Here is a 25,869-nt window from a genome sequence, read left to right on the forward strand (position 1 = left end):
GTTATTAGGATTAAGTGGTGGGTTTTTTTTTTGTTTTATTATTTTAATAAATTAATTATCGTTATTATTCTTGACTTTTTGGGTGGGGAATGTCTCACTAAATGGTCTTTTGGGTGGAGGCAAAGGCAGCAGTGGAAAGAAAAGCCGGGACCTGTCTCGAAAAGAAAAAGTTGGGTAGATGTGAACATGAATGTAATTCACTCAAGTTCAGATCAAATCAAACGGCCCGATTCTGGGTCTGGAAAAAAGGTTGCCTGGGCTGGGATCTAGAAATCCAATGCCTGAAGATTTTGATGTGGGGGGAAACGGGAGTACCCCGAGAAAACCCACTTTCACACGACAGGCGCCGAAAGTTTTGTCTGTCGTGCCCTGTACCTGAAAAAAAAAAAGGAATTCATGTTAATAACATAGTTTTATGTATTTAGACTCTTTGTTGAGTGGATTGTGATTCTTGAAATATGTTGTATGGTGATATGTATTTTGTTGGTGCACTTGATAATTTGTGTAGTGATGCCGTTAGTTTGTTTCTGTTTTCTGCTTTTCGATAATATTTCAGAGAAAGTTCTGTTATTCTATCTCTTATAGTTGGCAAATTACTAATTTGGTGTAGATAATTTGTTGGTGTAAAAGATGGTAAACTGAATGCGGATTTTAATATTCTGTTTTGTTGCACTTGAATTTTTTGGAGTGTGTTGTTTGACATGTTGTATGTTACTTGACATCCGTACTCTATTAGTGGACGGATGTAAGCCTTGTATGTTTGTATAATGGTGTTCGGTGCGCATTTTGATTGTTTACCAGTTATAGTCTTTAGATATGAAATCCTTTTTCTTATTGATGAGTGTATATTGTTTATGTGTTTTTCCATGTTAGTTTTGTGTCGAAAGTGACGCCAAGGAATGTGATGTTTTTGCTCATGTTAATGGTTGTGTTTCCAAGTGATAGATTTATTTTTCTAGATTTTTCTTTGCTTCTTTAGTTTTCTATAGAAGGTGATTGCTTGTGTTTTTGTCGGATTTAACACGACCCTCCACTTGTTGCTCCATGTTGAGACGTTGTTTAGTGATTCTTGTACGCGAGACATGGCCATTACTGGGTTTCTGGAGGTGCTCCAGATTGCGATGTCATCTGCGTATTGTGAATTGTGTGTGTATGTTAGATTTGGAAAAGGTATGTCACTGACGAAAATTATGTAAAGAAGTGGAGAGAGGACTGATCCTTGGGGCACTCCTGCCGTTATATTAAATAATTTGGATATGGTTTTATTGACTTTACTTGTGCTGTTCTATTGGTTAAAAAATTTGAAATCCATTTGACTATCGTAGGATTTATTTGTAGGTGGTTTAGTTTGTATATGATGGCATTGTGCCAAACGCTGTCGAATGCTTTTTTGATATCTAGGAATACCCCGATGGTTACTTGATTGTTGTTGTAAGCTTTGTATATTGATTCGGTGAGTCGTGTGAGGTGATCTGTTGTTTGTCTATTTTTTCTGGAGGCATTTTGAGATTCTGGAAGGATGTTGTTTGATTCGCAAAAATGGAGGAGACGGTTCAATACACGAATTGTTCGTCGTTGTTTTAATTGGGCCAAAGTAACAGTATTTAAAATTGTTAATAGGTAGAGAAAGACATTAAACTTGTATCAGTCTCACACTGAACATACTGGGATGTTGTTTCCTGTTGCTTAGTAAATGTTAAACACTGGCAAAATTACTTTATATTTCTGTAGGATTTTTCTGTTCTTTTCTATCTTAATTTCACACAATATAAACATATCTTGTGGAAACTTCATTGGAGGTTTCCGCTTCAGACGCCATTTTGTTATTTTCTAAAGAGAAGGTATGATCTCCGAATAGTTTTGCACAAGCCATACGCTTTACGAGATCGGAAAGCCAATGGTACTTCATTACGTTAACATTTCAAAGACTAGGCTATGGACTGAATACTTGTAAATTATTAGTTGAAAATCGATAGTGTGGTTTGGTTTAGTTTGTTTTGAATTTCGTGCAAAGCTACTCTAGGGCTATCTGCGCGCTAGCCGTCACTAATTTAGTAATACAAGATTAGAGAGAAGGCAGCTAGTCATCACCACCCACCGTTAAATCTTGGGCTTTTCTTCTATCAACAAATGGTGTGATTGGCCGGAACTTTATAACGCCCCCACGGCTGAAAGAGCAAGCTGTTTGGTGTGACGGGGATTCGAACCCGCAACCCTCAGATTATGAGTCGAATACCTTAATCAAATTAAACCCTAGATAATCATTATCTTTTCTTCTTTGTATGAAACATATGAGCAGTTGAGACTGGAAGTAGTATTTTGAAATAATTTGATAGAATTTTTATTTTCTTCAATAATGTAATGCCATAAGCTTAGGTTAGTGGGTAAACGATCCTGGAGAGCTTCATTTCTAACATAATTAGTTCATGTTTTAATGATTTTATTAATATAGAAAAATAAAAGTATATTTTTTATGTTATTATGTTATCTTATTTTGCTGTCCATAACTCTGATAATTTTGAGTGAAGAAACTGTACAAGAAACAAGTTCTGAGTTGTGTGAACCATATGTGTGTTATATTGTTTCGTAAACCTGTGAGGGTGTGTGCGAGTTGTTAGATTCTGTGAATTAATGCACCTCATTTTGTAACAGTTTCAGCGTAAGTATAAGAAAATCAATCTTTAAAAGTTAGCGTAGTGACTATTATTCGGTAGTGAGGAACGACCTTTCAAATACCAAATTACTCGGCAGTCTGGAAATTTGAATTTTGGTAAGTATCAAGAACAGTTGTGATGGTGATAAAGAATAATATTAACGGTTACAATAAGTAAGAGTGATAACGCGATAATTTAAAAAAAATAATTAAATTAACATTGGAAGTTTATCAGTATTTATGATAGTGAAATTATGTAGTCAAGGTATCTTATATTTTGGGGATTACTCCTGTCTATGCAGGAAATGCATAGGCTGATCAACACTAGACAAGAATGATAGTTGATATTTACTTTTACAGTGTAAAAGTTTTATTCATATCATTTCATCGAGATTGAAAACAAATCAGTTTCATAATAAACTATTAATTCTTTAATTTAAGTTATAGGTGATCATAGTTCATGAATATTCAAATTTTTGGACTTTCAGGTATATTTGTAAGGTTGTTCCTGGCTGTCAAGAAACAAATATTATTTAGTATATATTTTTTTAACTTTATAATAATGTTTCAACCACTCATGTGGTCATCATCAAGTAAATTGTCGTTCTTTTATCTGCAAATTAGAAATAAGAGCCTTGCCCTCTTTTGTATGGATCTCTCAGATAATCACCTAAACTTCACTGAGGTTATCTGTTACTTTTTTCTTTCTTTCTCAAGAGAAAATAAAAGATTCTCACCTATCACTATAATATACCTCTTCTATTCTTAGAATCATCCTAATGCTATTAACTTTCATCTGAATCGTTACTAAAGTTTAAACCACTAAATAATTTTTCTTTTATTTATGTTCATCAGTTCTTTTTGATGTTGAAGAATTGTTAATTCTAGTTAAATAAATAAGAAGTAATGATAACAAGAAACAATTCTGTGTTAAAAGTAAATAAATGATTTCATGTTGATAAAAAGCACAAACCTAATTCTTAGTTTTAATGATATAATCATAAAAATTACAGTTTGCCAACTTAAGTTCACAGTGAATTAGTGTTTATTCAACTAATTGATGATAGAAAGTAACATCTAGACTACTACTATGTCTGTCATATTCTAGCCATATTATTGGGCAAAAAGCCTCTTTAGTACTAAATATACTGTGGTGTACATAGTATTGCATTCTTCTTTATATTCATTTATAATTTAATAAGGTGATCCAAACTGCACACTGTATTCCATGCAAGACCTAAGTAGTGATTGTATTGTATTGATTTTAATAAATAATTTTGTAAATACATCTTAAATTTTCATTTGTTTTACTACTAGTGACAGATAGTGATAGTTTGCATGACTTACTCATCACTTATGCCAGTCATTTTCTTTAGTAATGCAATAAGGATGGCTCTCATCTACATTAAATGTGTGATCCAAAATATGATATCCTAGTTGCATTATTTTGCAAGTAATATATTCAAGGTCATTTATCAGGTATTTATCCAATTAATTAGCTGATTCAAATTATTCTAAGCATTCTCAGTATAGCTAGAAATATTGAAAAGTTTAACCCCTCATTGCTTCAATTTGGTCACTTGCACAATTCAGTTAGTCTTTCACTGGACTCTACTGTTGTGATGATCTAAGCTAATGCTTTTGTCTGGCATCTTGTCAGAAAGTACGTATCTAGAAACTACGTCAATTGATGTGTGAAAGACTGATATTATTGAAAAATAATGATATGTACATAGTAACCTTGTGATATGTTATTACATGTGAAATTAGCAATGACAAAAAATATACATTTGTTTTTGTTTGTTTTCATGAAAACAAGAGGTTGACAACAGATGATGACCTGTCTAATAAAATGTGTTGAATAAATAGTTAGTTGCATAAGTATTGGACTAATTTGCCCTCAAATGGATTCTCGTGTGCAAAATGATTCACCATGTTTAAAAAAAAATTCAGTTAATCATATTGTAAGATGTAGGTAAATTGAAATGTCATAAAACTGCAGAATCTTAGAAACATCTAGTAACGCTTGAGTAAAGTAAATTGAATGGTAAAAACACTATTCACTCATGGAAAAGCTAGAGGCAACGTGGCACGTCAGAATATTTGTAAGACTTGTAAGAAATAAGTGATAAAAAAAGAGACCTGATGGTCCATCTAAATTTTCTCATTCACGAAAGTAATTTTAAAATAAAAAATTCAAAGCAAGTCCTTATAGCATAATTATATATGTGAATTCTTTCATTACTTTCATAAATATACATGATCCACAACATTTAAAGGTAAATTATTCTATAGGCCAATCATCTTATTAGGAAAATTTAAATTATCTTAGCTAAAGATTATTTCTACTGTACCAAAATTTATATTTATATTTCCTAATTCTATCATTTTTACCATTAAATATGAAAAAAATATGATGCAGTACAATGAATTCCTTTAGCAATCTCAAACGATTCACTCAAATCCTCCATAACTCTTCTTTGTTCAAGAGAATACAACACTATATAACACAAATTTTGTTCCTGGATAGTATGTGTTATTTTTTAATTGCTTATGTTGTAAAAGTACAGATAAAGGCCATTATTCTCTTCAAACTTTGCTTTTGTGACCTGGATAATGAAATTTAGAAAATTAACCTATTTTCCATGTAAAATGGGGCAAATTTGCACATTTTCATTTACATAAGGTCTGAATAAAACAACAAATGAATTAAGATTTACATGTATTTATACTAAAGTTATACAAAAATGTTTAGAAGTGAGTAGTTCTTTGAGATTTGTGACTGTAATCTAAATCACTTTCACATATCAGCTTCCAAATATAGTCTCCCATCATGTTTTTGTTGTACATTTTTGGTAGCAGCATTCAAAGTTCAGTATATCTTAGAGGAAGCCCTTGTTTTGCTCCTCTGAGTATGCTTCCATGTTCTCCTTGAATTTATCAAGATGAGTGTCAAGGATATGGACTTTCAGGGACATCCTACGGCAGCCCATTTTGCCGTAGTTCTTCACCAGATCCTCAACCAGTTCCACATACTTTTCAGCCTTGTGATTGCCCAAGAAGTCCCGAACCACTGAGACAAAACTGCCCCAAGCTTTTTTTCCCTTCCTACTGAGCTTCTTGGGGAATTCTGTGCACTCCAGGATCTTCTTTATTTGTGGTCCACCAAAGATACCAGCTTTGACCTTTGCTTCAGACAGCTTAGGGAAGAAGTCTCTAAGGTACTTGAAGGATGCAGATTCCTTATCAAGTACTGTGACAAATTGTTTCATGAAATCCAATTTTATGTGCAATGGTGGGAACAACACCTTCTGGAGGTCCACTAGTGACTCACACTTGACATTGTGCCTTCCCACAAAGAACTCGGTTTGTTATGGCTAGTGCTTCCTGTTGTAGTGCACTGTGGTGTCTCTGCTGTCCCCCCTCGATGTGGATTCCCGTACGTGTGTGGCAACCCGTGAAGGGGAGGAGAGGATCCTGGCGGTTGAGAGGTCTAACCCTAACACACCACCTTGGCCTTGAATTCCTGCCAATCGGCTGGTCCACTTGGGCTAGGTTCAACCAAGCACCAGTGTTGGAAGTTCTCAACAGATATTGTGGATATTGTGTCTGATGCTGGTGTTTGGGTATAGTGCTCATGAAGCCCTGGCATTGCTGCAATGTCCTTACTTGACATTGTAATGTGTCCCCTCATAGGGCTCCATGGTGGGTGGGGTCAGTGGGCACCAAAATTTCCATTTTTCCTGTGGATTTTCCAAATAAAAATTTAAATAAAATAGTAAAAAAACAGTCAACAGATAAATGACCATGTCTTGAAGATTCTGAGCAGCAATCTTCAACATCTGTAACACCTGTTGTACCTCATTTTTTGTCTTACATTCTCTTTCGGAGAAACTTTTAAATGTCTCCCTTTTTTATTCAGAAGGGACTGGAGGGACTTGCTGGCTTTCCAAAGTCAGTAAAGAAACTTCAATCTGGAGATATATTGGTGGAAACATCCACATCTCAACAAAGTGAACTCCTTGAATTCAAAGGCAATTGGGGATATATCTATTGAGGTTACACCTCATGCTACTTTCAATTCATCACACAGAGTTGTTGTTGAGAGGGATTTGAAGAACATCCCAGAGTCAGAAATTCTTGCTGGTTTCTCCACTCAAGGAGTTTCTGTAGTGAGGCATATCTTCACATGCAAAGATGGAGTTACATTGTCAACCAATATCCTCGTTCTGACATTTACATTACCATGTGCACCTGCCACCATCAAGGCAGGTTATCTTAATTGCAGGGTACGGCTGTATATTCCAAACCCTCTCTGATGTTTCCAGTGTCAGAGGTTCTGTCACTCAAAGACTTCATGTTGTGGTTCCCTGACATGTGCTCATTGTGGTGGTAAGGACCATGATGCCTATGAGTGTGAAACAGACCCACATTGTGTCAAGTGCAATGGCTCTCACCTGTCCTACTTTTGTTCTTGCTCTAAATGATAGGAGGAAAAAGAGGTGCAGCATTTGAAAATGATTCATAACATAACTTGTCCTGAGGCTCAAAAATTGCTGTCAACCACTTCATCTCGGACGTATGTTGTTGCAGTTCGTTCTACAACTACAGTGCAGACAGAGTGCAGACAGCTTTTTGACCATGTAAAACAGTTGTTGGATCAATGTCAACACCCATATCTGTCCCTAACATACATTCCAGCAAACTCTAAGACCCATATTCTTTAGTTCCTGGAACAGGCATTTCTTTGGATACATCTCTGTCTCCCACCCCAAGATGCAAAACAATCATTCATTTGCTTCCTCAGTCACTGGAATCCCCTTCCAACAACAAAGACCTGCTCAATCGACCCAGGGCAGGATCCATGGAGTCCGAAAGACCTCCCCTGAATAAGGACAGTAAGGAAAAAAATTTGGTCAAAAACAGAAGGGTTCTCCAGCCAATTTGCCAACACACCATTAAAAATGGTCATCTGGATACAATGGAACTGTTGATGTTTACGTACTAATCTGGATAACATCAACACACTAATTGCTTCCTACCATCCTATATGTCTTTCCTTACAGGAAACATTTCTGAAACCTGCCGATACGGTCACCTTTCAACAGTTTTCTTTGTACAGAAATGACAGGCTGTGTGATGGACAAGTGCATGGAGGGGTGGCACTGTTGGTTGATCAGCATGTTCCCACTCTGTCTTTGTCATTCAACACACCCTTGGAGGCCTTGGCCATTCATGTTTCCTTGGGTCATACCATCACTGTTTGTTCTCTGTACCTGTCATCTGGAGAGACATATCATCAATCAGACCTTGATGCTCTCATTGAACAGTTGCCATCTCCTTTCTAATCTGGGAGAACTTTAATGGACATCATCCCCTCTGGGGAAGTGCTGTTATTGATAGGAGGGGTTACTCTGTAGAGTGTATGCTCTCTGATCACAACCTTTCTCTTTTCAGTACTGGTTCTTCTACTTATTTTCATGCACCTAGTTAGTCCTTTATTGCTATTGATCTCTCATTTTGTTCCTCTTCATTATTCTCCCATTTTTCATGGAGGGTTGACAATAATCCATGATGCAGTGATCATTTTGAGAGAGACTGGCCGTGGAAGCTGGATCAGGCAGACTGGCCCACTTTCACTGCTCATGCAGAACTTGATCCTGCCATCATCTGTCAGCCATCAATAGACGAATGTGTGGCAGTAGTAATTGACTGTATTATACAAGCAGCTGCACAATGTATTTCTAAAACCTTGACATGTTTTCCATTATATCCTCGTCCGTGGTGGAATCATGCCTGCCACATGGCACGGAAGGCTCAAAAACAGGCATGGGATACTTTCCGTAGATATTCCACACTTTCAAACTGCATTGCTTTCTAGTGGTCCCGTGCACATGCTTGATGGGTAAGATGTCAAAGCCAGAAGAAATCTTGATTTAAGTTCACAACTGGCATATCTTCTACCACCAGTTCCACAGTCATGTGGGACAAGATTCGAAAGGACAGTGGGTAATACAATTCTGTCCCCCTCTTGATCTTACTCTCTAATGGCCAGGAAGTAGCTGATGTTCGAAGCATCACCGATAATCTTGGTGAAAGCTTTTGCCGGGTATCTAGCACTTCTGCTTGTTTCTCCACCTTCTTAGCCATCAAGACTCGGGTACAGAAATCACCTCTTTCCTTTCCAACTGATTGTCTCTATGACTATAATTGTCCCTTTACACTGGTGGAATTGAAACTGGCCCTTCATCGGTCTGGCAGTACAGCTGTTGGACCTGATGATGTACACTATGACATGCTGCGCTATCTCTCTCCTGCTTCTCTTGATATTCTTCAAATTGTTTTTAACTGGATCTGGCAGGAGAATGTTTTTTAATGCCTGGCACCAGGCTATTATCTTTCCTTTCTCTAAGCCTGGGAAGGATCCCAAGATTCTTTCAAACTATCGTCTAATTGCTTTGATGAGCTGTCTCTCTAAGACATTAGAGAGGATGGTTAATGCTCATCTTGTTTGGTTTCTTGAATAAAACAACCTCCTCTCACCCACCCAGTGTGGATTTCGACAACAGAGCTCCACCATGGACCACCTGATTCGACTTGTGAAACGTCAATCAGAGAAGCCTTTCTCAAACGACAACATCTTGTATCAATATTCTTTGACATTTAGAAGGCTTATGACACAACATGTAGGTATGGCATTTAGTGTGACCTCCATATATATGGGTTACGTGGCCATTTACCCATTTTTATAAAAAATTTTAAATGGACAGGAGATTCCAAGTTTTGTGGGTTCAACACTTTCTCGTTATCTTCTACAGGAACTTGGAGTCCCTCTGGGCTGTGTTTTGAGTGTCACACTTTTCAGTATAAAAATTAATGCCATTACTGAACAACTCCCTCTCACTGTTGCAAATGGGCTCTATGTCGACAACTTTCACATCTCATGTCAGTCGAACATGAGATATATTGAGCAGCAGTTACAAACTGCCCTCAATCATGTACTGAAGTGGACCACGGCAAATGGCTCTAATTTCTCTCTCTCTAAAACTGTTTGCATGTACTTTTGCTGCTAACAGGGTATTCACCCTGATCCTGAACTCCGTATCAATGAAGTTGCACTGCCTGTGGTCCTTGAAACCCAGTTTGTGGGGCTTATCTTTGACTGTAAGCTGACCTTTATACCACACATTAAGCAGCTAGAGGTCAAATGTACGAGAGCACTGAACATCCTTCGTGTCCTCTCTTCCACCACTTGATGAGCAGATTAATGTTCTATGCTAAAGATATATCGTGCTTTTATTTGATCAAAACTCTTCTATGGATCTGCCAGACCCTTGGCCTTAAAGATGCCGTACCCCATTCATCATCAAGGACTTGGTCTCTCCACCGGGGCTTTCTACACTTCCCCAGTTTAGAGCTTATACATAGTCTCATGAAGCTTCTCTGCACCTTCGCTGTTTGCAACTGTCTTTACTATATTCTTTGAAACTTTGTTCCTTACCAAAGCATCCCACCTGAGGATGTATTTTCCTTCCTTGGTGGGCCATACTTTTTCAGAACAGACAATTTGCCATTGCTCTTTTAACCTTCGTATCCAGGCACAGTTGGATGAATTGGGTCTGTCCTTGGATAACATTGCAGTATCCACTGGTCAACCCATCCCACCATGGCTTATTACAGTCCCTAATTGTGACCTTTCTTTAAGTCATCTGAGAAAAGCAGATACTCCCAATGGGATGTACCGTCTTTTATTTACTGAACATCTTTTGAACAATCTTTCTGTACCTATTTATATGGATGGTTCCAAATCAAGTGACTCTGTGGGCTCTGCCATGGTTTGTTGCAGTTTGGTGGTTCCGTGTATAATCCCTTCTATAGCTTCTGTGTTCATTGCTGAACTGTACGCCATTTCTCTTGCCTGGATCATATAGAAGCTAAGGAGTACTCCAACTGCACAATTTATAATGACTTGCTTAGTTTTCTACTGGCCCTGGAATCACTTCACGTTGGTTCAGACCCTGTTCTCGCCGATATTCAAAACCGACTGGCCCATTTCTCTTTAACATCGACTTCTATCCAGTTTTTCTAGATACCAGGCCACAATGGTATTTGCGGGAATGAGCTTGCAGACACGGCAGCTAACTCTATCTGCTCTGGCACTATCACTGCTGTGCCTATTCCATACGTGGACTATGGTCCTCTATTCAAGGCTTGACTCTGTGCCAGCTTGAGTCGACTTGGAGTGAGCAACGCGAAAACAAGCTTTTCCAAATAAAACCCTATATTGGAATTTGGTCGTCTTGCTTCCATAAGGATCGGAAGGAGGAAGTTGTTCTAACTAGACTGTGTATTGGTCACAGTTTTTAACTCATCGTTTTCTTTTATCTGGAGCTGATGCACCAGTGTGTAGTCTATGTTACACTCAGATCACAATAAGCCACATTTTACTTTTTTGCTGTCGTTGAGTGTCGTAAAATTTTAAAAAATGTTTTGTTCCAAGGTTTGTCAATAACATTAGGCAGTGTTATTGTTGATAGTGACACTGTCCACCTTGGAAATGTTTTTAGTTTTCTATAGGCCATTAATCTTTTTAATGCTACTTAAGTTTTTTAATTTATACCTTAAATCTTTTTTAATGTGATTCCCTTTTAAGAATCAGTCTCTCTAGTTTGATTTGAAATTAGAAAATGGCTGTAACATTAAATAACTCGACACTAGGACTGGAAAGGCCAACTTGAGGTGACTGTTGCTGCTGTTTGAACTATCCATTAGTCTTCCTGGTGAGTTATGAATAAAATTTTGCTTCACATCTTTTGAGACTTTTTTTATTACTTTTTGAAAATGGCCATAATGACACAAATCGGAACCAGGACTGAAAAGGCAAACTTCAGGTGACTTATGGTGGTTCTTGTACTTACCTGTTAGTCTTCCTGGTGGGTTATGATAATTACTATTATACTACAGAAAGTCCTTTACATCTTCTCTTACTGTAGTTTCTCTCTTAACATTGTAGACTAGATGTCAACATTGGTTTTATGTTATTTATGTTTTTAAATGCTGTTTTGTTTTACCTTCATTTCCTTTAATGAATTTTACTACATTTACTTTACTTTTACCTTTTTACCGGATGTTTGGCGCAGATAGCCTAGCTCCTTTGTGCCATAAAACACTAAATCAACCAACCAACCCTGCTGTCCCAGAGGCAAAGGTAACAGGGAAACTTGGTAAAGCCTCCTTGGAGACCCATCAGAATTGCCACCATTTTGAAGTCTCCAATAAATTCCTAGCCATATTCATTCATACTTCAAGGCTTTTAGCAAGGTCTTAACACTGTTGCATTCTTCATTGAGGTACTTATTCCTGTTATGGAGCAGCACAGCATAGAGGCTTCTGGATGAGCTATCAATGAAGAGGCATTATTCGTTCAGGTTTCAGGCAATTCCAATTGTCTCAGCACAGAATATACCTGGAATGTTCTGAAAAATGAGTAACTTTGAAAATTTTATTACCCAGGTCACAAAAACAATGTTTGAAGAGAAAAATAAGTCTCTTTCATTTACTTTAGGCATAAGAAATTGGGAAATAAAAAAAGTAAAAATCTTGTTATGTAGTGCAATTTCAGAGATATTAACTTGTTCTTGTATGAAAACCTGTTCATATTAGATTTTTAACAGCTCTTATAAATACCCCAAGTAAAGTATAAGTTGTGATGTGTATGATTAAATTATATTCTCTTTAGACTTGTATTCAGTATTTTTATAGGTATAACCTAAAATTCTATTTGTCTTAACACTACCAACAGTACACTACTTGGATGGCTTAAGAAGCTGATAACCCAGAACACTAAGATTCTCTTCAATCAAAGCACTTATAATTATTTTTTAGGAAGGAGGTAAGAGTGACCCAAAAATATTGCTACTTAGAGACCTCAGTGAACTGCACCTGAGCAGGGTAGTTGGATGGGAAAAAGGAAAAGGTTGTTATTAGTAGAATGCAATAAACTTGACTCTTTAGCTTAATAGAGTAACACCAGACATTGTACTTTTGTTGAATTTTTCAGAACATGGTTTCCAGAAGAATAGGCATCAGACTAGCAAGGTTTGGTTGTGCTAATCGTCCTTTCTATCACATTGTTGTTGCACCAAAGTCCAGAAGGCAGAAAGATCCTCCCTTAGAACAGCTTGGAACTTATGATATAATGCCAAATGAACATAAGGAAAGAATGGTCTCTTTGAACTTAGAAAGAATACAATACTGGATTGGAGTTGGTGCTCATATTAGTGACCCTGTTGCAGAACTGCTTGGTAAGTAATGGAAAAACCTTTTATTGTAATGTGGATTGTTTTTTCATCCTGTAAAAAATGTCTGACAGAAAATATAATAGCAAAATTGATTAGACTAAAATCTGTTACTTCAGATGTGATGTATAGTGTGCACATCATTTTGGGTAGGTTAATAATGTAACCAAAAAATAAGTGATCTTAAAATCTTAGGCAGTGTTTAATGAAAAAAAGTTCTTTATTACTACTGATATTGGAGTGTAAATTTATTGATAAATATTTATTACAAGTCAGAGCTAAGGTACATTTATGTTATTAATTACAAAAATATTTTGTTGTTTAACCTTAAACATATAACATTTATGGTAGGTTATATCATTTTTCATTGTATGTTTTTGCTGTAGAATTTGGAATTTATATGTACACATATTTACACTGCTGTGCCTAAAGGTCTCTTGGTGGTTAAGCAACAGAAACTAAACACCAGTAGATTATAAGGTCATTGGTGGTGCTTGGCATATGTAGACTCAGCTATTTCTTACAGACGCTGAGCAACTCAGTGTATTTTAGTTGATGTAGTCAATAACATTTTTAAAAAGTTTAATCAAAATATCTGTAATATCATAACAAAGATTGGATTCACACTTTTAACTCACATGATAAAACAAGATGGCTTTTACTGTCAGGTCATGCTGGCTTATTTGAAATAAGATAATTTTCTTAGTTATGCTTTATGGGGAACATTCCTGACTTTAGAGCCTGAATTTTCCTTAAAAGTATCAATAGAATAAAATAGTTTTTGGAGTTGGATTCTCAGCATAAAAATGCATCAATGAAATTTTATTTTGAACATTTTTAGATGTGATAAATCTCAGAATGTATTGTATGTTATAATTAACTACAATAATGGTAAAACATGCATTATAAAACATTATTTAAAAAACAAAGGACTTATATGCTTGTATAACTCGTAAAGAAGATTCATACTTACATGCATCAATGTTTTCAATTTAAATGTTAGAGTATAGCTATTCTAATTTGTACTATAAGTGTTTTTTTTAAATTTATGACAGACCACTTTTTCCTTAGGGCTTGCAGGTTTTCTTCCCATTCATCCTCTCAGCTATATGAAAGCTTGGCGTAATCGTAGAAAAGCTAATACTCAAGCTGTTGAAAATCAAACTTTGTCATCCGAAGTTTTTTCAACAGGAGAGAAAGGTCTTTTATGAATATCTTTAGTATACTGTATTTTGTATATAACAAACATAATTGCAATTTTTAGTTCAGATTTCTTGTTTCAAGAAGAAAGAGTACTATAAAACCTCTTTATCCATATATGCTAATTCCTTATTTTGTAGATCATTCAATGAATGATAAAAAGATGCATTAATCATTAAAACTGGTGTAGTGTGTAAATATTTCGATTTAATATATGCAGTAACATTTCTTTCATAATAAACATTTAATCACATTAACAATAAAGGAATCATGGTTTGCCAGGTTAGGTGTTAAACACCAAAATATTTGGTTTCTAATTCACAGTTTCATTTTAAACAGATCATGTCACAATGCAAATGCTTTTCTAGAATTGTAACTGGTAGTTTTTTTGTAAATTACAAAAAAAACAACTGATAACCTAATCCAAATAATTTATTTCATGTTTTCACATGAAAATTATCTCGTATGTGAAAAGGACTCTCTACAAAGTTTCACTTTATCATAATTTATTTTTTCACTCAACTTAGTTAATCTGGTAAAAAAGGAAAATTGGAAATGGTATAGAGATTGTTAATCTGAGTCATTGTCTGGAAATTTGGAAATATTAATTCCATGCAAGAAACAAAGATATTTTATTTAGTTTTCTTATTGCTACTAATACTCTTTCTTGAACTTAACTAATAAATATTTGTTATAAATCAGTAGTAAGATACATTCATTAATTACAACTTTTTCATGGTGATCCCAGTAACCACTAATGACAAAAAGTGGTTACATGGTTTTAAAATAATATTACTTGGAATAAAAGCAGTTTCTTCATATGAATTCAAATGCACTTAAAATAATTTTGATAAACCTTTAAGAAGTAAATACTTGTAACACTAAGGACTGAGGTGAAGCCTGTCACATCTACATAATAGGCCTCTTGTTACAAATAAAGGTAACTTTTTCAAAATTTCAAGTGTATTTAAAAAAAGAGAAAAGCTGTGAGGAAATGCAGATAACGATAATGTCTATATAAAAGTTTCTATATATCATAGCTACCAGTGCATTTTGTTGTTTTTTTTAAACCCATACATAATACTATTTCATAAGAGCTGCAAATCATTATATCATTACTTTTTGAGAGTTATTCTATTGTAATGTGGTTTAAACTAGAATAGAAAAGAATATTCTTTAAAAAGTGTATTTGTATTGCATTCAGTATCATTTATGTTGTAAGTTAAGTCTGATGATGACTCTTGAAGTGGAGTATACAGTTAACTACATTAAAAGAATTTGGAATAGGTCTATGAATATGCTAAAAATTGTTTTCTAAACTATTTCTTTCTAGGTATATGATCATGTTTTGGATTAAAACAACTTATGGTAGTATCTTAAACCATCTGTATGTTACTGTCACACACATCTCATTAATTCCAATAATTTTTCCTGGATAAAATAATCCTATATAGGTTACAATGGCCTATATGTTAATAGTTTTTGTAAATAGAACATCTAGGGACATAAGAAGTGAATAATAAAAGTTCTGGTTTCATCAACATGACCAGGTTCATAGCTAACTGCTGTTTGACATGTAAGCTTAACTGTTGAACACTTGTAAGTTCTTTTGGTGTTACAACAGTGGTTGAACTTTCTGAAAGATAAACAAGTCAAAACATGGTTTTCTTTCAGGAAAAGGTACTGTGTTGATCAAGATGGTAAGGTTTATAAAGCGTAAATTAAGGACAAATTGGCCTGCTTGGTTACACATAAGACATCTGGTTCCTTATAAAAGTACAATTATGGTAGGATTGAGATATATTGTCTGTTGGCTTCAGATAGGATGAATTGTGGTATGCCTTACTGACATTCTAATCAGGAACAAGAAAAACAAATCTTTATAGTGATATGTTGTTTTAGTTTATTGTAGCATTTCTGTGCTGTATTGATGTCCTCCTCATAAACCATCTTTTTTCTAAAATCAAATAACAATATAACTGGCATTCCAAAACTTCCATTCTACATTAGTGAAATGTTTTTCAAATGGCCAGCTAAATATCAACCAAAGTTTCATTTCTTTTTCTTTATTTTTTTGCTTATAATGGCTTGAAGGATCATTATTCCATGTATAAAAATTGTTTTGTTTATGTCTATGTGTCCAGGATAGGGCCTAAATGGCACCATATGGCTAAGAGGGCTGTGGCTTATGTTGAAGAAAGTTGTTTTTCCAAAAGACCATATTATTTCTGTGTGAAGGCTTTCTTGTTAAACAGCCATCAACTTTTGCATTCTGAATGTGAATCTCGTACTGAAAATAAACATTTCCAAAACAACATGTATCATATCTTAAATTTTATTCAGTAATGTCATTTAATAACAAAAATTGTCTATACTGGTGAATTACATTGTAGAGATGGTTACAAAAAAATCATTGAAGCTCTTTTCTGAAGTGGATATTTTCGAGGTGAAAATTTATTTGCAACTATTTTTTTAGACCCACATACAGTTTAGTTAGTAAGCCTAATAAATTACAGCAGAATTCTCCAATATTGATAGAGTAATTCATAATTTTTTGTTATTTCAAAATTCTTCTATAAAAGGTAATGTTATTTTGTTTTACATCATCCATGTGTGAAATTTAGTAAGGCTTAGCAGGCCAGGTACAGCAAAAGAGTACAAACTTTTTTACAATAATATGCAGTAAATGTTGTCAATTTCTATATTTATTTATATACTATTTTATATTTCAAGGAAAATAACTGAAATTTAAGAACATATTTGTAAGTAGTAATAATGTATATATACACATGTATGTAATGTGTTAAAACTGAAACTTAACTGTATTTTACAAAATACTGGTCCTCTAGAACGAAGCCAAGACAGATCACTTTGTAAAGGCCAGTTTTATATCATTGGATATAATAATATGAGTATATGTGCTCTTTGTCATTACAACTTTCTAATGTTAGTGAAACACAGGTCAATAAAATAAAAATTATACATGTAAGTAAGGTTATGGGACTTAAACTATATAGACTAAACATTTGTGGTTTCATGTTGTAATTTGTAGTCATTAACGTTTGATCAGCTATGTGTCTGTTACCTGTACTTTTTTGATTCACTATAAAGAATATTATGTTCTGTACATTATTAATACCAGTATTGCATCTGGCTAGACATTTTTGAAGTTTAATAAAGAGTCTGCAGTACTAAAATCCAGATTAATGCATTTCAGGGGAATTAAACTCATCTTGCATCCAGCCAACCAGACCACCTCCTCTCATTCATTTATATCTATTTAACTTTGCTTGTTTAATGCACTTCTCTTTTGGAAGGTGTTTGAATGTGTGAATTAAATATTTCTCCTTTAAGTTATTTTCTTCAGTCATATTTTTACATTTAAATAAACTTTTGTAGCAGATATCTTTAGATAGTTATCAATGACTTCAGTGATACCAACTCTCAAAGTTAATGCTGCTAAGCAAAGAACACCCAATACTGTTAAGTCTGAAGCACTGAATGGAAATTTAAAACTTACCATTGGTATATTCACATTAAAATATAATATATAACTTTTCTGATATACAAATAACTTCTTATTTAAATACTACTACATTTATATACTATATCTCATTTTACAGCCTAATAATAAAAAAATGTATTATTCTTTAACATTTTTTTATATACTTGCATAAAGTTATATAACACTCAGATCCATCAGTGTTTCTAAAGATCTGTTTTATTTCTCTATCTTCTAGTTTGAAAAAAAGATGAAATAATTCATCTTAATAAACTTAGAGTTTAATAAGTCTATGTTACTGATGCATTGTACTTTCTTTCTCTGAAAAAAACAACTTTTTTTTTCTCCAGTTATACAATCATTGCAAACAGGATTTCTATTCACTGGATCATATTTTCTATGTTATTAGAGAATAATATATCTTTTTATAATTTTTTTTACAACCATATAACATTTTTACTGCATCAAAGTAGGTAAAGTTCTCTTGTAATTTTATGTATTTAGGTTAACCTGTATCTTTTGCACATAAATTTTCATAGTCTGTTTGATCATTGATTAGGTTTAACAATATATTTATTATTTTGCAAACAAATGGACCAACAATTAAAAGTCTAAATGGATGTTTAGATAGTAAAGAATATTTATATTTTTATTGTATTTTTAATTTGAAAAGTATTTGTGTTGAGTTATATGTGTTTGAAAATTATAGACTTTTTGTAGTAAAAAGATACCAGACAACTTAAGATAATACAAGGTTGTACAGTTTAGAGACAGGTTGAACAGGTGACAAAAAATTATTAGAAGCTCGCACATTATCAAATGTACAATGTTTGAAGAAGGTTTTGCTTTCATGGAGTACAAGGCATAGGAATATATATATATATATATATAGACTAAAGAATGAAACAGTCACATAACTGAATATTGCTTAAGGCTTAATACAGGTATCTTGTTAATGCTACTAAATAAATTAAAATCCTCAGCAGATTAGAAAAGTCAGCAGTTCAGTGAGTATAGTAGGTGACTTGAAAATATTCTAATGGCTCAAATCTTTATTGAATAAATTAATTTTATTATATTCCAACGACATAGACAAATTAGCTAACTTGCTCCTGAATTCTTTCTAATTTTAATAATACCTAAAATGAAAGCATTATTAGTCAGTTATATTTAGCATAGAAATCATGACCTACTGCAACAAACTTAACTTACTCCCTCCCCCCTCCCCTGGGATGTAATAAAGGATATGAGAATAGAGGTTTATAGATTCAAACTGACCATAGAAGTCAGGTGAAAAACTATAGGAAAAATGATAATCTGTTTCAAACATTTCTATTCCCAAAATGTTTATCATTTTGGTCAGAGAAAGGGCTTCACAAATATAACCACAAAAACCTAAAACCTCATGTGAATTTTGTTAAATTTTTAGATCCTAATAAAACATCAACAGATTATTTTCCTCTGTCTGTCTGATTGTACCATTCTTCTAGAAAATGTTCCAGCAGTCGAATTGTATCTTGTTTATGATTTTATTAAATTTGAGATTTTCTATCCTATTTCTTAAAGACTGTGTAGCTCAAACAGCTTTAAAAGGTACCTCTGGTATGTAATATAAGACAATAGCTCTGCAAAAGCCTTGACTTTCAGCATCCTATCCTTATTAGTGTATATGAGGCACTTTGACTTCTCCTCTGCATACATTCACATTTGTAACTTTTCCTGCATGAACCCAAGCAATTACATGGTAGTTGGGTTCAACTGTCACTAAGTCTCCTCCTGAGGTTTTTGCCAATAATGATCTGTTCTTTACATTTGTGGTCATCCTACTGAGATTCTGATCAAATTGCATGGTTGAAAAGAAGTGTAGATTTCCAGAGTGATTGGTGCAAAATGTGCAAGTTTCAAGACTGAGGGAAGGGCCGAGGGCTTGCAACTTGGAATACTTACTATCTTTTTCACCTTGTTGACTTGATACAATGTTGTAATGTTTGTCTCTTCTCTTGAGCTCTTCTTAGGTGGGAAGGAACCAAGTTTAAGTGACAGAATTATACCTCTTAGCACAATTTTTGTAAGGTACCTTAGCTGTGTCGTATTCCAAAGGCAAGGCTTCAAGTTCACGAAATTAAAAAAAAAGTCATCCAGTGAGTTTTTCTGAAGGCTTTCAGCAGAACACTTCAAGTCATCACTTTTTTACAACTAATTACACATATATCCCAGCTCATATTCCCTATATTTAAACAAGGAATAAACATATTTATTCTATAATCACATTGAAACAACAGGCTTTCAAGAAGTGAGAACAATCTTAAACAGTACTTTTGTAAAGATTATTCTCTTAAAACTTAGTGAAACTTATAAGTGAGGTCTACAAATGAATTACAATAAAGGTTGATTAAAACGTTAAAAACTAAAAATAACAACCAAGATCCTAGCTAAAGCCTAAGCCCATGGCACCTCTTCTGATAGCGTTCTCCTTTCCTCATATGATGAGTGTGTCATATCTAGTGTTTTGTACCACCCGGTCACAGTCATTTCAAGTTTTTATTTATGCCATCTTGAGTATATTACCTTCATTGGGGATAATTAAATGATAAAAACATGTTTTACTCTGAGTTTACTTGATATGAAAAAGATGAGTATGGAATTACTTTCTCCTTCAAAAGTAAAACATAGCCGTGATTACACGTTTTGATATCTATTTAACATTAAGGATCCATACATCATATATGAAATGCCAAAATATGCTTAAAATATATCAAAATATGTTTTTAGTGTAAAATATATATTTTTTGCAAAATGCAAAAATAGTGACCCTCAGAAAAAGTCTATGATGCGAAACCAAGGCTAAGTAAAGAGACGTGAAAGAAGATAGGAAGATTAACATCAACTTATAATAATGCAGTAGTTGAAAAAGTTAAAAGCAGCATACACACACCTGTTTATTCGTGTTTGTACAGGGCAATGAGTTGTAGGGAGCGCAATAAATTAATGGTTTTGATGAGTAATCGATAAACAAATACTACTAATCGCTGAGCTCTAGTAAATAAAAGTATTAACTCCTCTCTAGTGCCTGGTGTCCTTACTTTTTTTTTCAAATGTTAAATTCAAACTTTAGATTCTGGTTTTGTACATAATGTCAAAGTTTCTCATACTATCGTCCAAAGGGTTGTGGCTTAAATAAAGTATAAGATGCGCATACATAGGACGTGGTATAAATCAATCTACCAATAACCATGTCAGTCCATATCAGCGAATGTTGTCTGCAAACTGCAGGTGATTTGATGCCTCCTTCAAGGGGCCTATCCGACAAGGACTCTTGAGAGTTCTAGATGCTGTCCTACATGGTTGGTTCATTGTACAGACTGCTGCAGGGAGTCTTAACCTTTTCTCAGTGACTTCCAGATACATATAAGCTGAATTGTTGATAATTCAGTGATTGTGGTAGTGGGTAAAGTATAAATCTCTAGAACACTTGTCAAAATGCACGGGACCACTCATGGTTGAATAAGAAATTTCTCTGAGTCATTTAAAGACCCTTTTATCTCATCATAAAATTTTATCCTCTTGAAAAAAAGCATAACAAAATAAAGAGGTATCTCAGACAATTTTTCCCTAGAAACACGAGAGAAAACTTATAGGAATTAGAGACAAATATTAATTAATACCTCTCCAAAAATTATTTCGGTAGAATTTGTCCAGTTATAATAAGCTGTAATAATATAAAAGATAAACATAGGACCCAAATAACTGATATTCATGATTAGAAGGCTTAACATATTGTAGAAAGAGTGTAGTTATTTGTTGCGAGTGTGACAAAAGAAACAAGACTCGATGTACAAGTTAAAATAAACCTAGACATTGTTAACTCTAGAATAAACTGAATAATAGGATTACTCAGTTGAATTATGAAAATTTAAACATAATGAAAGAAAAATTATATTTAACTGAAATGTCAGAGAAAACGTTGTATTTAAATAAGGGTGAATGAAATAAATTTTGCTTAAGAAAGAAAAAGTTAAATAAAACCTTCAATAAATTGAATAATTGAGGAAAATAAACGAGACCTTTTTACAGCAAATGTTGACTCTTTCGAGTTCAGGATACACTTGTTTGAAAGTGCAGAAACTGCATTTACAATTTTCTATCTCTGTATCTGACCAATCAAAAAATTGAATACTTAGAATCTGCAATATCTTTTCTCCATGTGACAGTTGTAGAAAATTCAGTTCTCTGTTCATAGTGAAAAGTAGGTCTCAACACAATTATCTCATAAAACGGAAGATAAGTTCATTTATTGGATGCTGGTACAGGAAATAGCAAGTAGAGCCGAATGAATAATGATTCAAATCATATTGCTTGTTTAAGGGAAATTCAGATGAGAAAGAAAATGATATATAACTTATGGATAGGGAATTTTCACTAAATTTATACTCTGAGGAATTTGATATTTTGTGTTAAACAGCAATGAGTCTTTATCCTTAAAAAATGCCAGAAAACAAATCCATAAAATAAATTGCAAATTACATAAAACTACATATAATTTATAAATGTATTACTTGTTTGTTTGTTTTTGAATTTTGCACAAAGCTAAACTAGGGCTACCTATGCTAGCCATCACTAATTTAGCAGTGTAAGACTAGAGGGAAGGCAGCTTGTCATCACCACCCACTGCCAACTACTCTTTTACCAACGAACTGTGGGATTGACTGTCACTTTATAATGCCTCCACAGTTGAAAGGGTGAGCATGTTTGGTGCGATGGGGAGTCGAATGCCTCAACCCACCTGACCATGCCCGGGCTGTATTATTTGTATAAATTGTGTACTATGACATTCTCAAATGCATATTCTAACTTCCTGGTGGAGATTTTTTTTGTTTCTATAAAACGTATTAATGACAGTCTCACATCAGTATTGGATGTTGCTTTTAAACCTTCGAATGAAAACTGAGGAGTAATTGGAAAAAAAGTTCTTTCATCATCGCTTGTGTCAACTTAAATGTTTATTAGTAAGTAAAAAACAGGAAGATTGTGAAATCCACAAATTGTAAAAAGTAAGCACATTCTAATTTCAAGTCTCAGCAGTTCATTTCTACAGTTTGTTTTGTGTTTTACTTTTAAAATAACCTTATCAATTCTAGCTAAAGATCAAGTGATATGATGCCAACATCTTCCAAGAAATGTTTTTTTTTTCAAATATCAGAATTCATCTAAAGGATTTGAATGATCTGCACCTTATAACTTTAAAGTTGTCTATCAGTGAAACTAATACTTTGAAGAAACCCTTAAAAAGTTTGAAATTACTTTAAATACAAACATACAGAACCAACTGAAGTTGAGAATAATTATGGGGTCAGTTGTGTCTAACTGCATTTGAAAAAAAATTACATCTAAATAGTTTGTTGAACTTCGCACAAAAATACAAGAAGGCTGTCTTGGCTGTCACTAATTCTGAAGAGGTGGATTGTAGGGATAGAAGCTAGTCAACACTACCACCTTTTGGGCTATTATTGTCAGACCGGATACACTGTGTAACAACAGCAACAACAACAAAATAGAACATTTTTGCTGCTAGGAGAAAGTATACAACTGTTTCCGAGTAATTTGACAATTAGTGATCACCCCTAGTATTCGAGTTATTTATTCAAAATATTTTTATATATCGTGAAAATAAGAACTGCATTAATAACTTTATTTATTCATTGAAAACTGCATTTATGAAGGTATAATTGGTAAGCTTTGGTAAGTTTCTTACATGTTCACATCACTGGCTTCATGAATTGATAGGTTAATATTCCCATTGTGCAAAAGTACAGCTTTCAGACTAGCTTTACGTAAATTGACAAAAAGTTTTCATTCTTGAAGGTGATGTTCTGTATCTAATTATTCCATTAGTGCAACAATATTGGTACAGAAACACAAACTACTTTGCATGCTGTAGTGAGAAACAAGGCTTTGATATTGACTTTGGTAATTTGAAACTCTTGTTTGTGGAGTGAACAAATTAAATTGCTATAAACAAATGCCAAGACATTCTTCATGCTGCTCTGATAGAGACAATTCACAAATCAAATAATTTGGATCATTTTTTAAAACAGGTGAGGTAGTTTATGTTGAGGTATCACAAGAATATAATTACTATATGAAGAGGTTTAAGATGATTCATTGTTTTCTTTGAAGAATAATGTTTCTGCTTTCCAATTCTCTGGTGGATGTATCACTGGAATACCATCTCACTGAAGTACTTCTTTAATTGAAGATGCAATATATGGATATCTAATATATTTTCTTGGTTTCTCTGAATATCCTGAAATATAAGTCATGCAAAAATAACAATAAGTTAATAACGAATTTACATAGATGGTGACAATGTTTTATTTTTAATAAATTTAGAAATGTATAGTTTAATTAAATACAGATTTTTATTTAAGTGAATTGCATCCCCACATATTTACAGTTTTGTAAAATGAACATCAATTTTTAATATATTGTAAATATATAGATAGCAACAGTATATTATAAGTGACTTTTAATAAAAAAATTTCCTGTAAACATTACATATATTGCAAATACGTAGATAGTAATAATGTGTTGTAATTAACTTTTATCTCAATAAACGTGTTCTGTAAATATATTGTAAATGTCACATGTTTAAGGAGAATATAAATGCTATTTTAACCAAATTTGACTGAAACACACTGACTGTTTTCTGATACATTATATAACAAGCTATGCTGTATAATAAAGTAATAATTTAAATATTCACATGTTTAAGTAAAACTCAAATTTCATTTCGTTCTAAACATATTGACTTTATTAAATGGCAACAGAAATGCAAGGACTGAACACTAAGTTGCATAAAAGTTATTTTAATCCATACATATTTCAGGATATTTTGTTATCAAATAGAAACTGTAAGATGGATGATACCAATGTGACTTTACATACTTAAATGATTACACCTTCAAAAAGTTAGGATTATGTATGTAATTTTGGATATTCCATTTAAATGACAAATATGTAAGTTATAGATCGAAACTTAGTAAAATGTATGTGACAACTTATCTGGAATGTAAATATACTGGATTTATAAAAGGTGAAAGAAAAAGTGTATTATCTTTTATCATAAGAAGCTTCAAATATACTGAAACAGAATTTCTAGATTGTTTGTTCTTTTTGTACAAACGACGAAATACTTATTTTTTGCGCATTTTTTCAGTTTATGCCTGATAGATTTCGTAGAGTGAACAAATTAAATTGATATAAACAAAATTTATACTTGTTTAAGTTAAATTTATAAATGTACATAACTTATACTGTTTAATTTGTATTGGGAAATTTTTCTCTATTCAATATAGTTGTAGAAAATTCTCGAGTGTAAAGTTAACAATATATGTGTGTGTTTGTAAACACTAGTGCACCGCCTATATTGTTGTTCAAATTTACATTTCTAGAATCTCTCTTCATGCATATAAATGTAACCAGTGCAACGCGCCCAGATACAATATATATTATTGATTTTCTATAACTGCTGTATTATAAATCTCTGACGCAATAACTATGATTAACTTTTATTAATCAGAAACTTCAAATATTTGACCAGGAATATTTATAAATCTTGAACATTACAAACTATTTAACTTCAGTAGATTCACACTGGACTTTACTAATTTTGTGAAGACACTGTACAACTTCAGCAGTGAAAACCTCAACGCGTGATCAGCGAAAAATGAACATAGAGCTAGTTCCCTGTTATGTAAATTTTACCTACTTTAACTCGAAATTAACTCGTTCATTGTAAACCATCGATAAAGTATCAGAAACTTCCAGAGTAAAAAGAAGGTATGGCATTGCTTGTAAGTTTCTAAGTTTGTAAGTTACAGAGATCATTTATTCGTAAAAACCATTAATGTAAATTGTATTATTGTTCGTATATTAAATATGTTTGTATTAAAAAAGAAACTGTATGTATCAATCTTTTGACAAGTTTTATATCAATATGCAAAAAAAGATTTTTTAATGAAGTATTGTTAATACTTTAACCTACCGTGACGAAAGAGTTAATTAACTTCTAAAGATATAAAAGTCAACGAAAGAGGTTACCCATAATAACGAATATGTCAAAGCTTTACATTTTTTTTATACATTATATCCAAAAATAGTGAATCATTTAAACGTCTAGTTTAGCTTATTTTACAACCATTTTTTTTAGAAACTTA

At 33.3% G+C, this 25,869-nt stretch overlaps 1 protein-coding gene across 6 annotated transcripts; it reads left to right on the forward strand.

The window, feature by feature from the left end:
- The first annotated feature begins 1,783 nt into the window (after nt 1-1,783).
- Nucleotides 1,784-25,343, forward strand: mRpS16 (mitochondrial ribosomal protein S16). 6 transcript variants are annotated; one of them, XM_076513199.1, is made up of 4 exons: nt 1,784-1,900; nt 12,714-12,957; nt 14,023-14,151; nt 25,297-25,343. In XM_076513199.1, exons 1-4 carry the CDS (start codon nt 1,898-1,900, stop codon nt 25,326-25,328), a joined length of 408 nt encoding a protein of 135 aa, XP_076369314.1. In that variant the 5' UTR covers nt 1,784-1,897; the 3' UTR covers nt 25,329-25,343. The 6 variants fall into 6 exon arrangements, with proteins under 6 accessions (XP_076369314.1, XP_076369324.1, XP_076369286.1 ...); XM_076513209.1 differs by having other exon boundaries at nt 25,300-25,343; XM_076513171.1 differs by lacking the exon at nt 25,297-25,343 and adding an exon at nt 17,369-19,215.
- Nucleotides 25,344-25,869: the final 526 nt, after the last annotated feature.

Source organism: Tachypleus tridentatus, chromosome 1 (assembly GCF_004210375.1).
Source record: "Tachypleus tridentatus isolate NWPU-2018 chromosome 1, ASM421037v1, whole genome shotgun sequence".
Taxonomy (NCBI): Eukaryota; Metazoa; Arthropoda; class Merostomata; order Xiphosura; family Limulidae; genus Tachypleus; species Tachypleus tridentatus.